Below are 15156 nucleotides of genomic sequence, written 5' to 3'. Positions count from 1 at the left end.
GTTCCCACAATGAAGGATTTGATGTGATTTCTCCCCTAGGCAGAGCTGTGCCCAGGAGAGCCTGCAGTGCAGCTCCTGCACTGATCCCGAGCTCCATTCCCTGCCTGAATTCCCTGCCGGGGCCTATCGGCCATTCATCCACCCGCAGTTCATTTAGAACTAAACTTAGCACAGGAAAAGGACACTTCAAAGCAACTATACAGAGTATTGTGAAACACTTCAAGAGGTTTAGGGCATTCAAGGAAGAATCATTCGAACCTACTAAAGAGAAACATCATTGACCCAAACGCGCTTTGTTCAGCTGTCACTGGTTTTGTCAACTGTGCGAGCTCAACAAATACAAGAAATTGTATTTATCTCCTCTGCCCTTTTCCCACTTCCACTGAGTCCGACAGGCTTGTAATTAACAGCCTCGCTGAGACTCAGCTCCTGAAATTAAGCAGCAGAAAATGAAGAGAAGTGAGGAGTTTGTTTGAAAGAGAAATACCCACGCGAAACACAGCGAGGTTTACACAGCTTAGGGCAGACTTGTTGCAATCTAAAAAAATACTGCAACCATGAAATCTATGATGAGAATGCTCTGTATGAAAACCACCACAGGATTAAGTTCAAGAAAGGAATTTCTCATGCAAACTTTGCACTCTAATCTGAACTTTTACTGTAAGCATTCACTTTCAGTTCAATTATATTTCAGGGGATATTTAGCCAGATACTCTGGAAAATTTGACTTGCTCTTGTCTACTTTAGGAATTAGAAGGGACCAGAGATCACAGCTGTCTGGAACAAGATTATGTTTGTAAAGTACAAAAATATTAAAGATGGGAATACTTTTAAAACAAACAAACATAAAAATCTCAAAGCAAACACAGATATCTTTCATCTTATTAAGAAAACACATGACTATTTCCTTTTTCATTCTGTAGAAAAGAGTCTTATTCAACGGTATTAAAAAAACCTGACAAATTCTGATAGGCTTTCCTCTTCCACATGCATTTCTAACCAGCTCTGTTAAGTGTACATTGTGCAGCAAAGAATGTTTGAGGAATAAATGATGCAGTAGTAAAATAAAATGCACCGATTCCTGCACGGCGAGTTCTTGAAAGAATTCCAAGATTAAAGGAACATAAAAAATGAATTACCCTTTTTCACCTCTCATGAGAGTAATCCTCCAGGTCAGCTTTGAGGTACATCTGAAACAAATGGTAAACTGTTTGGTAAACAGAAGGATTTTTCAGCAGCCCTTTTTGAAGGAATCATGGGAAAGTTTAGATCTAATCATAGCATAAAGATGAGTTCAAACTAAGGTTGGATCTTTTTTACACATCCTGCCTATGAAGCACACTGCATGGAAAATCCAGGGGCTCCAAGGGATCCATTCGTATCAGTGACCTACTGTCTCTGCTTTTACTTTTAGAAAGCACTTTGTTTTTTTTAGGAACAACTTTTAACATGCTACTTATAATTTTGTATCTCAAATTAGTCCCAGCAAGACAGACACTGGCGTCTCACTCAACACCACTTCAGCAAAGGGAAAGAAAGAAAGAAGTTGGAAGTCTCAGAAAATAACGGAAGTTTTTATGGTTTCCAGGAGTTTGGTCTCCAGTTTGTGCTGAGGGGCCTGTGCTGTCCCAACCCCAGGCAGGGAGGAGGCAGATGGTGATCCCAAAGCACTGACAAAACACTTCCAAATGCTTCTCGTCCTTATTCCCTTGATGCCCAGTTCAGACTGAAATGTGCTGCTTACACACTTAGTGAAGAGGTTTTCCCTGAATCCTACAAACACAAGGACTGGGAATTCTCAGGACTTAAAAACAGGCAGAGCTTGGACACAACCCCCTGTGCTGAGCTGGTGTGAAACAAACCCACAGAGAAGCTCCCTTTTTTTATCCCCTTATTAACATGAGCGATGGGATCCTCCCGGAGCAGCGGCCGCGTCGCTGACAGAACCATCCCACCTTTGCTTAAAACAAAACCACCCAACTCTCTCAGCTGCAGAAACAGCATTTGTATTTCTCTGAAAAGGGATGGCGAGTCTTTAATTATTAAACCAATTGCATTTAGCAGATGGTCAAAGAAAAGTACTTTTAAAAAGTTGCCCAGAGGGTTATAAAAACGAACAAGCTCCAACAGCTGCCAGCTGGTGCGTGAAATCAATAATGAGAAAACGAGTCCGACTGTATCTTTGTGCTCATTGTCTGGCCCCAGCCAGAGAGGACAAGGGACAGTCACAGCCTGGCTGAATGGATTACGGGGATCTAATTAGGGGAAGACAAACATCTGAAGTTGGGCTGTAAGGCAGGAGCCCGCGTGGACGCAGGGATGGCCCGGGAGAGGTTGGGATGAGCCCCGGGTTGAATTCACCCACGTCCTGGTGCTGCACGGCCTCATCCAGCACCTGGTTCAGTGGCCTGGGAAAAGTCACGTTAGGCAAACACATGGAATGTTTTACTGATTTTCTACAACTGATATAAACCCTAAAAAGTAATGAAAATGCACAAAATGATGACGTTATAACGTTAGGTGAAAGCCTTTCCGTATTTAAAAGTGTGGCTGAGGATATAAACTTAACCTGGTTATCACTGACTTTTGGCACTTCATACTCTCTGTTCAAATTAGAATTTTTTAAACCATGGGCCTCTCATCAGCTTTAAAACAATACTGCATTTCTACAGTAACACATGACAAAACTTCAAACAAAAATTCAGAGGAAAAACAAACCTTACTAAACATCGCTAAAAATTTAGAGTAAAAATAAACATTTAGAGGTAAAAATCTGATCAATTCTAAATTTTGTTTTATTTAAATTATCTCAAAAAATAAAACTATAATTATTGGAACCTATACTCCCTTACATGATAAAAAACATAGGAAACCTAACTCCCTTGTACATAAAACAACAGACAATTTATGCTGAACACCTCATTCCACAGCCAAAATCTTTCCCTAAATGAGCCAAAACCATCAGTTTAGTTCAGCCCCTTAGGGTTGGGGTTTGGGTTGTTTGTTTTTGTTTGGGGTGGTGATTGAGGGGTTTGTAGTGGGTTTTTTAAGGTTCACCTTGGAGAATGATGGGTTATTTGATGAAGAAGGGGGTGGAAGAGGGAAACAGTCACACACAAAAGTAAACAAAACAGGACTGAGAAAAGCACATTAAGTAGAATTTCAGCTGCAGTAGCAGTGTGCTTAAAACGGAGAAACACCTCTCAGTTAAAGAGTGTATCAAATCCCAGCATCTTACTGACTTGTCACAGTGGTTTCTCCAATGAAGATCCATTGATAAAAAGACAGAAAAGCAGATTAAGAAAGGCAGAATAAATTATTAATTGCTGCTCAAGACAGCCAAGATAACTCAACACAAAAGCATTCCAAATGTTATTTTTAGCATATAAATAGTACACTGTGTTTTAACTTACATCAGCTGCTTTCTTTATCAGATTGTTATCTGAAGATGGAAACAGCACACGTCGCCTCAGCTCCATCAGCTGCTGCCCTGGGAGAGTTTTATCTCGGGGAGAAAACAGTGCCTGTGCTGGAACTCAGCTGCTGTTTCCAGTTACTCTGGGCAGGACATATTGAAAACTTTTCTGGTGCCACAAAGTCCCTGGTCCGTATTTATGCTGGAAGTGACACTTCCTGGGGACATCCGGACACGGACCACGCAATTCCATCAGCCCGCTTGGGTTTATGCTGCTCTTGGCAAATAAAACACTGGTTTTAGTCCCACTCCCAGTGACAGACAGGCACAACCAGCCACACTGGGGGCAGAGTGGTTTCGTCTGCATGAACTGAGTAAATATGAGGAACAATTATATCCATTCTGACACATATTTGATGAAAAAGAAGAGGGGTGGCTTCTTGGAGTGCCCGGACCTGGATTTTTCACTGCCATCACGGTTTGGCTTGTGTTTTTAAATAAAAACCCCTGGATTTGTAAACAAGGTTTATTTTCAGAAGCTCAATTTACCTTCTGTTATCACAATAAATTCTGGTATCAATAAAGTGCCACCGTCATTTTCTTTTGTGCTGCTCAGCAAGGCTTCCATTCAATCACACCATATATAAAATGTAGATTGCTGGCAGTGAGCATTAATTCTGGCTGTTCATTATTTAGGAATCCTGAAGTAGGCTCCTGAAACATTGCTTACAGCAGGACTGTAAACTAAAAGGCACTGGAATAATAAAGATAAGGCTGTCCCATTTAGAAAGGGAAATTTCTACATTCTTGGTAAACAGAGAGCTCTCATAAATCGAGCAGTGCATTTTAGTGCTGTCACTGGGACTGGAGTCTCCATGGCCCATTGTGTTCCCTAAGAAACTTACTTAAAATATTTACTGTAGAATTGTTTTAGTGAGAATGACGAATAAATTTCACTCTTTTTTTAACAAAATATTTTGCTGAAAGTACGCTTTTCATGAAGTTCCTTTTAATATCTGGATAAACACATGAGTGTTAAGAATCGTGCTTCCAGCTCCCTATTTGCATGTGTGTACAAAGACTACAAAGACACACAGATGTGGGTCTTATTTGTACTCTGAAACTATGAAATTTACAGGAATCACTCTATTTTAATCAAATTCTGCAATATTTACCTCCCCATACCGTTCTAGTGACAGAGTCACACAATGTTTTTTGTCCTTGGTGAGACCAACTACCAGTCCTGGTTAAAAACTGTGATTAGCTGTGCTTGATCTTCTTCATTTGCATATCCCAAAAAATGACACAAAAGTTTACAGTAAAGCTTCAAAGCACAGTACCACGATGTGAAACACTGAATACACAAGACTCATCTCTAAAAAATGCTATTATCTAAACCATTTTACTGATCACTATTATGTTTTTTCTTAACCTACAATAAACACTTCCATAAATACATCCTTTTAAATCAGGTAACTCCTATTCAAGTTGCTAATTTTGCTAAAAAAGCACATTACATTAATCTTAAAGCACGTGTGTAACTTGAGATGTGGCCATCTTTTCCGCTTCTACTTTTATTAGACAAAAATATGCACTTTGTGCAAAACATTTTTGTTAAGATATCGAAATTTTCAGCTTTAATGACACAAATTACGTTTAGCATAGTTAAATAAAGATATCTAAAAGTCACTGGCCATTTAGGTTGCTTTACAGCATAAACTGCTGTGTGAATTAAAATGGAGTTTTCTAAATGATTTTTTAAAAATTATATGATTATAATTATTATATATTAAAGAGCCTCAAGAGTTAGTTATGGCATAACATGTTATGATTGTCATGGGGAAATGGTAAAAAGACACTGATGTGTGATGATTTTAATTCCTTTTCAGTACCATTCACAGAAAGGAATTTATGTAAGAATAACCTGTTCTGTAACAAACAAAACAACTCTTCTGCACTGTAATTATAAAAATACAAACAGCCTGGCATGAACACAATGACCTTGCTCACCTTCAGTCCAACAGCAGCCACCCCCTGCCTCATCTCTTGAAGATAAATTCAGGCAATTACAGAAATACATGGTGAGTACCAGCCAAAATCCAGGTAAAAAGCAGCAAAAGGTAAAGCTAAAAAATCGGGAATGTTTATCAAAAAAAAACCCCTAAAACTTTTCACAAGTTATAATTATGAAACATTTATCCTTGAAGTGTTGTAATTTGAGAAATTCTGGGATTATCAGCACCAAACTGAACACATTAAAGTGCAGTTTAAGCACCTGAACCCTGTCCCCCAGCAGAAGGGCTCAGATAAAAGGACCCTCAGGAGATTGGGGGTAACAATCATGCATTTGGCAGATGGAAATTTTAGGATATTGGGATAAAAGAAAAAATTTCCAACTTAATTATTCTCTCTCACACAGTAAGTATTGGGGCCCATTGTGGCACATCCAAAAACTTGCCTTTAGCCAAGGCCAAACCTCTCCAAGGAGTCCAAAAAAAGCTCAAAAGGTGGGAAACTGAGGTGGGCTTTTGAGAAGCACCGGCTGCTGTATTAACTCTTTTCTTTATAAAGGCAAGAACAACATCATATCCTCTCTCTGGTTTCAGTGGGAGCAATGGGTTTTCTTTGGAAAATCCAAGCCCATCTCTGATTTTTGACTCAATCCTGCACCAACAAGCAAAGACCATTGTCAAAAATGGCACCCCCAAGTTCTCCACGGTTTCACCTCAAAGAAATCAACTCAGTGGCACTGATGGTTATTTTTTAAAGGTTACATTTCTTTCAATCGGTGAATTTCGAAAAGGAATTATTGCCTTTTGAGGGCAGGCCCAGAGCTAAGAGAATGTTATTTTGTTCTTCAGGAAGGAATTTCAAAGAAGGCAGGAGCTAAAACCAGGAAGGCCAAGAAGAGTAACAAAAATACTGGTAACAATCACCCCTGTGTTACTGATCTCCTCTGACTGGGCCATGCAGGAGGCAGCGACAACCACACCAGGTTGGGCTTTACCATCAGTAATTTACATTGTAATTCAAAACCTTTCTAAAACTGGGGGTTCTTGCAGGTCTCACAAGAGGCAATTTGCCTGAGGTTTCATACAAGATCTTTTAAACTGATCTTCATGTGTTATTAGTTCATAATCCCGAATTCAAGTACCTGGTTTGCTTTTCAAGGTTTTTGATCACGGTGACGTGCACAGTACAGCTCTACTGAAAACTGGCTTGTCAGGCCTTTCAGGCAAATTATGACACCAAAACCAGTGGATGCAGGTCAGTGCTCCAGAATGAATCAGTACACTTGGAAAATAAACTTAAAATTTCAGCTGAAGGTCTCTACAGCTCACAATGGCTTTGTTGCAGCACTAAATGAGATCCCCACCACCCCTTTTCCCTATCCAGCTATTTCAGGTGTTTTCAAACTTAGGGGTATTTCCTTCATAGAGATGCTCTACACATATATTCACATTATTTACATCTGTTTATAGTTCAATAGTTTCTAGTAATTTGTTGTTGATCAGAATCCAACACGTAAATGTATGGAGCTGCTCCCATTAATGAGAATCTTTTCTTAATAGTGACTCCAGTAGGCAGAAAAACAGACAGAAAGACCAAATTCCTCTAATATGGTGTCAATCATCTCCCTTTCCTCTCACCTTCTTCAAAAATCAAGCTCTACGCTAGTGTAGTATTTTACTTTCTCTTAAATCATGCTCAGATCAAGTGCAAGTAATTTCTACATATTTTACTGATTTCTCTTAAAAACAAGTATCCAGTCAGTAGAGAGTGGAACTTGGGTGGCACTGGAATATAAATTTTAAGTCCTGTGCCTTGTAAAAAGCAAACCACGTACCTTTACCTCTAAGTGAAATTAAGTTTCCAGGTGTACGTGGGTTACCTACACTACCCTGCCATGTTGCACCCTCTAAATACCTGTGAAAGGAGGGCAAACTGCAATTCAAAATGCAGATTTCTACTAACCAGGGTCAAGTTTCTGACTCTGTGATATTATGCACAATTCTGTTCTTCAAGCAGTGTCTTTCTCATCATCTAATAAAAGTAAAAACCACAATAAAATACTGCAAAACTCATCTTTTGAGCAGCAGCAGCATCCCACTGTACAGCAGGGAAGTGGGTAACACACCAATGTCCTCCTGTGATTACACTGCTTCAGTGCCCAGTTAAATAATTTAAAAATTGATGAAAGATCTATCCCTGTCTTGGACTGTTTTCAAAACTGGACATTAATGAGACTTGATTGACTTGGTAAATATTCCTGCCTGCAATGAGAATAAGCTGGTACTGAGGGCTAAATCAAATGGATCAGGAGTTTCAGGAAGGAATCTAGACTTCTGTAAGTTATAAAAACCCACTTGTGGACTTATGACCACATCTCACTTTCTGATTTATTGTAACCTGTATTACTCTGTAATTTGCTCAGTAAAAACCAAGACCTTTCACCCTGCTACTGCAAGAACTCTTTAAGAATCCACACTTAAACAATAAGCATTATATTAATCCTGGCTACTCCTCCAGAGGAGAGTTGTTTCTTCTCTACTTTGAGATCCATTAAACTGAGGGGAGGCAGCCAAAGGCCCTTCTGAACCCACGGGTCTCCCATGTACCTCTGAGCTGTAAATATTTTCCATGCTCAGGGTTCAAGCAGCAGCAATCCTTAACAAAAAAAACTGCATTCCCAACTGCATCCTAATGGGATCTCCCAACTTGGCTGCTGCTGGGCTATCAGCACATGAAAGTCCCATAACAAGAACTGGAACAACATGATGGGTTGCCATTGTCCTTGAAAGCTGCCTCCTCCTCTGTCCCCTTTGTGAGCAGGGCGCTCACACAGCCCCGCTCCATCCCGCCTGCATTCACAGCTCACCAATACTCATATGCAGCAAGGTCAGAAATTTTTTTTTTAACATTCTTTGATTAATGCTGAGAGCTGCAGCATGTTTAGACAGGGTCGTGACCCCAGGCATCCATTTAATCAAATTTCTCTGCCGCTTGTCCCAGTGGAGCCATCGCAACAAGAAACTCTCTCAATGAAAAAAAAAGGGGAAAAGAAAAAGAAAAGGAAAAAAATGCACACTTCACATCTCACATTGTTTACATGCTGTTAAGTAATTATTTCACTCTTCGACCCCCACTGGCCATCAACAGACAAGTCACCTCCTTGGAGATTCTGAAAAGCTTATTCAGCTGGATATAATTCATTTTGTCTCTTCCCTTCATTGTGGAGCTAACTGCTTAGCTTAAAGACTTCTTTGTGAATACTTAAGTACATGGTGTCCATGCTAATGATCTCGCTAATTATAAGCGTATTTATCATATACAAAGTGTTCTCAGCTCCTCTTTCCCAAAGCCATCCTACTCCAGCTCCACCATCCTGAAGTTTCTCACCACGTATTCACCCAAACACTCCCGTGTCCACGCTGCACTGCCACAAAATCCTGCCATTACCTGAGTGACCCAGTAAGTTGCTCAATATTTGCTCAGGAGTTTTCAATAACACACTGATCTTTCATGCAGCTCTTCTCCAGGGCAAAGTGCAGAAATGAGCCAGGCAGGTAATAAAGAATTAGTTTGCCTTTATCTAATGGCTCCATCAGTCAGAGTAATAGAGTTGGAGAAAATGGTCACCTCTTCACCCGGGTCTTCTTAATTGCTACCCTAGGATGCAAAAAGTAGGGGCAAGAAAAAAGTTTATTTCTAATTGCAGTTCAGGAATTAAAGGTGAATGACTTGAAAGTCAAGGAAAAGCATCCAGTATCCTCATCTTAGAACTCAAAACTGACTGGAGATTGGCATTGCAACCACCAAACTGAGTCCGGGGGAAAAAAAAGGAAGGGGGAGCAGTCTTGGTTTGGGGTGGAAAAAAAAGGGTTTATTTTACATTCTGGTTTCTTTTTTTGTGTGTCTTCCTCCTTCCAGAAAGAAAACTATTCACATTAACTGCTAGAGTTATGTATGAGAAAGGTGGTGACATGATCTGTCCTGCTGATGATTTGTACACCCTCAGTGTACTCCAAGGACCAGACTTTTCACACTATCACCAAAACCTGTCCACCTAAATAAAGGACTCCTTGGACCAAACAGGACAGGGAGAAAGGGAAATTAAACCAACAAAATAAGAAAGTGAAACTACAAGGAGATACTGGAAGATCAGATCAGATGGAAAGGAATGTGAGTAACAAGGATAAAATAAATCACAAGTAAAGCAATAGATAACTATAACAACTGAAATTCTACCTCATCTAAAGCCGACTCGTGCACACAGCACAGGACAGAAACAACCAGTTTTTGACAGAAAGAAGCAGCTTCTCAGCTACAGTGGAAAAGAATTCTCTTATCTGTAGATATTTGTATCAGCAATACAACATCACGTCCTCTGTATTTTTCTAGATAAACATTCCTGAGCAAGGTTCGTTTCTTCCCCGTATTAAATGAGAACGTTTAAAGCAAATGTCAAACGTATTAACTGAAAGCAAATTTCACAATTAAAATCAAAACACACCCTTATAAAGCCTTCAAAACTGTACAGAAAAAGCAACTGGGAGGAAAAAGAAGTAAAATATCACTGAATGTCTGTACATGCATCTGATCTTTGATTTCTTCAGAGCTTACAAAAATCTCCTCATTAAAATTTGGGTGAAGCTTTCTGTTTATCTGCCTGTGACAGGTCCCCTCTTACAAAACATTCCGAGCACTCTTGCAACGTCCCTGCTAACTGCTCTCTGGGTTTCTTATGAAATGGATCAACTGCAATAACAGGGCTGGGCAAAACCAGCAAAACATCACCTTTAAAAAAAATAAAAATAAAAACCAATAAGGAAACTCATCACACCTGAAATGTGAAGAGCACTGTGCCCCTGAAGTGGCTCTGGAATGACCCACAGGCAGAGCAGGATGAGGTCGTGGCTCACGGGAAGCACCCAGCAGCATTGCCCATTTTATCTGCCACATTCCTCTTGGAACCACTGTACCCACGGAAAACAAAACCAAACCCCACAGCAGAACAGGCCACTGAACCAGACTGCAGCTCCTTACAGCAAATGCTTCTGGCTGGGACTCAGTACGATGAACCAATGAAACACGAGGCTCAGGATGTGCCCGTGTTCCAGGCGGATCTCCTTCCACACACTTCAGTGTCATTTGGAATATGGAATGTCAGTATTCCCAGTTAGGAATTCCCAGTTGGGGTGAGTCTCTTTTGCAGTCCATGACACCCCCTATGGTGGACTCTGACACAACACATGGGCTCTCACCAACTTGAGGTTGAACTAACACCTGAAAACTCCAAATTCCTTTGAGTGCAGACCCAAGGAAGTCCTTCATCTCCATGAATATGGGTGCAGGTGGGGCCCAACACCTGTGAGTGCAGGAGTCGAGGCCATGGAAAACTCTCATGATGATCATGACCAGCCCAGTGTATTTAACAATTCAGCCTCACAACAGCATGTAAAAATACTATCCTATCTCCTGAGTGAAGTCCCTTCAGACACAAATAAATCTCAGGAGACTCAACACACTTCTCTACTTCCAAGACTCTCCTGACTCCTGAAATTTTCTATTTCTCTACGTACACATTTATAGATATCACTGCACTGCTGCATTTCTTTTGAACCCAAATTATCTTTAAAAAAAGGGACCTTTCACATTTAAGTTTTGTTGGAATAGGAAATTGTCCCTGATACAAAGTAAATTTAGGAATAACGGACAATTTAAAAATAAAAACTTTCCCCTTACTCTCACAAATTGTCCATTACTAAAGAGAAACACTCTCAACTGAATTAATTATCTGATATTCATCACTATCTCTGAAGAATAACTGACATGAACAGTAAAATAATAATTGTATTGAGTAAACTCTACTTGAATTGTTGAAGTATATGACTCATGCAGATTAATAAATTAATGAAACATTAGTTTTAACTTTTATTTTCTTTGCATTCTAAAATTTGTTGAGCTAAATATTATTATATTGTAACATTATACTTACAACTCATGTAACTATTCAATATTAAATTCTCTTGTTTGTATGATGTTATCTAATGCAAAAAACGAAGTATGGGTTATATCCTTCCAAGAAACTTATTTTGAAGTCATGAAAAGTATGTCAACTCTTCCTCTGCAAGTTCACCTAAACACAGTCAAATCATTTAAGCTTTTGAGTCAATCTGATATTGTAAATGTTAATCATGCAGTACCTAAATTATCGGATTTTTCTACAGAAATCAGTTTGTATTTTCCTTGCCAGGTTACAGAGATTTTAAATAAAAATAACCTGAACCCAAATAACAGTTCTTTTTCCAGGGAGTCCTGTAGAACAGCCTGGGGAACAGGAGCAGGTAGTTCCACTTCCTTCCAAGGAGGTTCCAAAGGAACTCAAAGCAAAAGAAAAAGAAGTATTTATGATTTATCTTAAGATAACAGTGCCTCACTGCAGCTGTACCCTAAGCCTTTACTTATGGTTCCCTAACAACACTGACAATGACAATGCTGTGCTGGTGAACAAAGAAAATCTGGGTAAGAAGCAGAAGGAAAAAGGGAGGGTGGAATTGAAGCAAGAATGCACCCAACTCAAATTAACCAAACCACCACCACAGGTCACAAAAACTGGTGGTGTTTTCACACTCTGCCAGAAAAAGAAAATAAAACAAGGAAAGAGACTGGAGATAAAAGCTACACAGAGTTTAATCCACAAAAAAAAAAAAAAACAGAAGATGGAACTTGGAAACAAATACTGCACATCAGGACAACACTCTGCAGGATTTGGGAAATGGTGAAAGGCCTCAACCTCCACATCACTGGAAGCTGTTCCCAACTACAGCAAAGCCACTGTGAAAACGTGGGCAAAATCACAAGGGACCCCAAGAGCTTGGGTGGACCCTCCAGAAAACCAGAGGAGAGAGTGCTTGTCCCCAGTGCACGTGTCCCAGACAGGTATTATTTTTAAACTGACAGAGAGATGTCACAGTAAGCCAGAAAAGGTTCTATTAGCACCAGAAGAAAACCAGTTGCTGATGGATAAATGAGTTCTGTGCTGAGCGTGGTAATCTTGTAACTTCTGAAGGTGTACACAAACTGAATGTATGGGGAGATATCAGACTGGAAGATTTCTGATTTCTACCAGTGCCATGGCAATTCAGCAACAAAATAAGAGCAGCAATATCTTGACCCCATCCTTTTTCCTTGTCCTGTCCACACAAATTTTACCCCAGTCTACAGCCAGTCTTTAAAGATCTGAATAAAAAAACACCATGAAATTCCCTGTTTACAGAGGAAAATGAACATTCTTTTTGGAAACCAGAGGCATCACCAGTTCATGGAGCAATACATTACATCAGCACAGACTGACTTCACTACAAGTACAAAAACACTGGTCCTGTGCTCAAGCTGATCATGGAAGGTGTGATGATCCAGCCCTGTTCCACTCTGACCCACAGTGTGCACTTAAACTTGAGCCTTTGTGTGGTTTAAGTTTCTTTTTATGAACTGAGAAGTAACAGTTTAAGTGTCCATGTCTAATCCAGGTTTTTATCCAGTATTATATCTGATAAGAGACACTGTAGGGATATTGCTAAAAACAGAATTCTAATATTTAATTACAGTTGAGTGTGAAATTCTTCAATTTCACTATTTATTTTTTTTAATCCATAAATGTTAAAAACAATTCACACCTTAAAGCATTTCCAACAGTTACTTTAACTGCCCAGGCTTTCAGAAATTTCAGGAGCCACTCCACTCCTGGACTGCATTGGGAAAATTTAATATAACGTAAGATATGCAGATAAAATATGAATTCCAGCCATGTAACAAAAATGCCGTTGACAACATGTATATTATGCAATTATGACTGTCATTTTATTACTGTTATTAATTTATTAGTATAATTGCAATTTTTTTCAATGTCATAATGTGATAATAAAGGACTTGTCATTACTACGTTAACCTCAGAACATCTCTGACCTCAGGGGAGGGAGCTGCAGGCTTTCAGTCCAAAATGAGCTGTCAGTTACCACAACGAGATTTTGATGACTACATTATCTTGTAATTAAATGTCTCAACAAACTTCTCCTTTTGATTGACAGGTAGTTAAGACTATCTTTGACCACAGGGCAGTTTCTTTATTTTTCAAGAATAATTTTTCAGCGGTGAAGAAGAAAGACAAGAGTTTAAAAATTAAAGTGTTTTGAACTATATATTAATCTATATTTGGTACTTAGAAGACAGTGAAAATTCCGCAGAATTTCATTATCCTTTGCCCAAGCTACAGCATTTCAGTGACAACTTTGATTGATTAAAGGAGTTTATGCTTTTCTTTATTAGCATTTAGGTCTTTAAAGAGATAAATTGGTTTGATTTTATATTTTTTCCCCTTATGCTCATTTTTTCTTCTTAAGACAACAACAATGCTTAGGATCAATACTGATACCTATGATGGGATACCAACAGTAAGAATGTTTAAGGAGATATTCATAAGGGTCCATTTGTGATGGTTTGGACCATCTAAAGACCCAGAGGACTCAAGAGAAACTGAGTTCATAAGAGGTTTAAAAGAACAGGCAACAGAAATTATCATCCACCAGAACAGATATCACCTCAAACATGAATTTTTGCCACAGCAGATCCTCACTGACACTGAGGCTGGAAGAGCATCAGTGTCAAAAGGATCCCAAAAGGACACCAAGATGAGAAATGAGGCACAACACAGAGTAGCAACCCTGGGCTCTTCCCAAAGAGAAGGTTTTTCTGCAGGAGGGAAGGTGGAACCATCTTTCATGGACAATCCTCTTGAAAGTGGTCAGAGACATCCACGGCCACCACTGTGATCCACAGCTTTGCCCTCTCATGGGACTGTGCAACAGGACAGACCCATCTAACTTGGTCCCTCTCTGCCCTGGCAGCCACTGCTGGAGCTCAAGAGGACAAAGGAAGCAAAATGAGGATTTTCAGGTGCCCAAATCAATTCTTCCCCCCTCTGCCTAAGATCTCATCCTAAAGTTCAACATCAACAAAGGATGAATATCATCATCTTTTCCAAACGCAAAATTGACACAAATAATACAATCCTCCTCCACCAAATCAAATTTCAATAAAACATAAAGTCCTTCAAAATGCAGAAAATTGTATCAATAGTGAAATCTGATGGTAATAAAATAAACCCCGGGCTTTCCACAGCAAGGAAAAGGTCACACAGATTGGGTGCACCTGAAGCATGTCTTCAACACAGCCTGTAGTGACTAAATTTCTTCCCCATTTGTGCCACAATTAACATGAAATTATTTAACGGGCCAGGGCAGCAATTACTGACACAGAATTGTCACTTAAACTGTCAGGCCTGTGGTTTCATCTCTCAGGAAGAATCCAGTGAGTCAGAAGCTGAGACAACAACACACAGGCACAAGCACAAGGAGAAGGTTGCACTTATCTGCTGATACACTCTCTGCTTTCAGTATTTCCCAATTTCCCCCACGGGTGGACTGTTGAAATCCAAATCTTATCAAAGTCCCGTGTTCCCAATGTTCAGAGGTTTTTCATATATTCCACACTGTGCAGAGTTTATAAAAGTTCTCAGCCCTAAGAGTCATGGACATGTTTGGGAACCAGCTTTCATTTGGAGAAAAAGTAAAAAAAGCAGAAGGCTGAAAGCAAATAAAATCTTGATTTGTAGGAAATTTATGCATTTTTAAAACTGTGTTAATTTATTTGCTGATACTCAATTTTTTTAACCTCTCTTT

The 15156-nt window shown here is 39.5% G+C and overlaps 1 protein-coding gene across 4 annotated transcripts in view; it reads right to left on the bottom strand.

The window, feature by feature from the left end:
* DACH2 (dachshund family transcription factor 2) overlaps positions 1 to 15156 on the bottom strand; it is a 249054-nt gene that overhangs the window by 183879 nt on the left and 50019 nt on the right. Inside the window, exon 1 of one of the 4 annotated variants that reach the window (XM_032702183.1) lies at positions 1140 to 1186. The exons of the other annotated variants lie outside the window; for them this stretch is intronic. Within the exon in view, the coding sequence (XP_032558074.1) occupies positions 1140 to 1156 (17 nt within the window). The 5' untranslated portion in view covers positions 1157 to 1186. Of the gene's footprint in view, positions 1 to 1139; positions 1187 to 15156 lie in introns of those variants that run through there. 4 annotated transcript variants of the gene reach the window in all.

The sequence above is a fragment of the Chiroxiphia lanceolata genome, chromosome 14 (assembly GCF_009829145.1).
Source record: "Chiroxiphia lanceolata isolate bChiLan1 chromosome 14, bChiLan1.pri, whole genome shotgun sequence".
Lineage (NCBI taxonomy): Eukaryota > Metazoa > Chordata > Aves > Passeriformes > Pipridae > Chiroxiphia > Chiroxiphia lanceolata.
The sequence above is the reverse complement of the archived record's forward strand: the minus strand, read 5'-3'. Positions and strand labels throughout refer to the sequence as shown.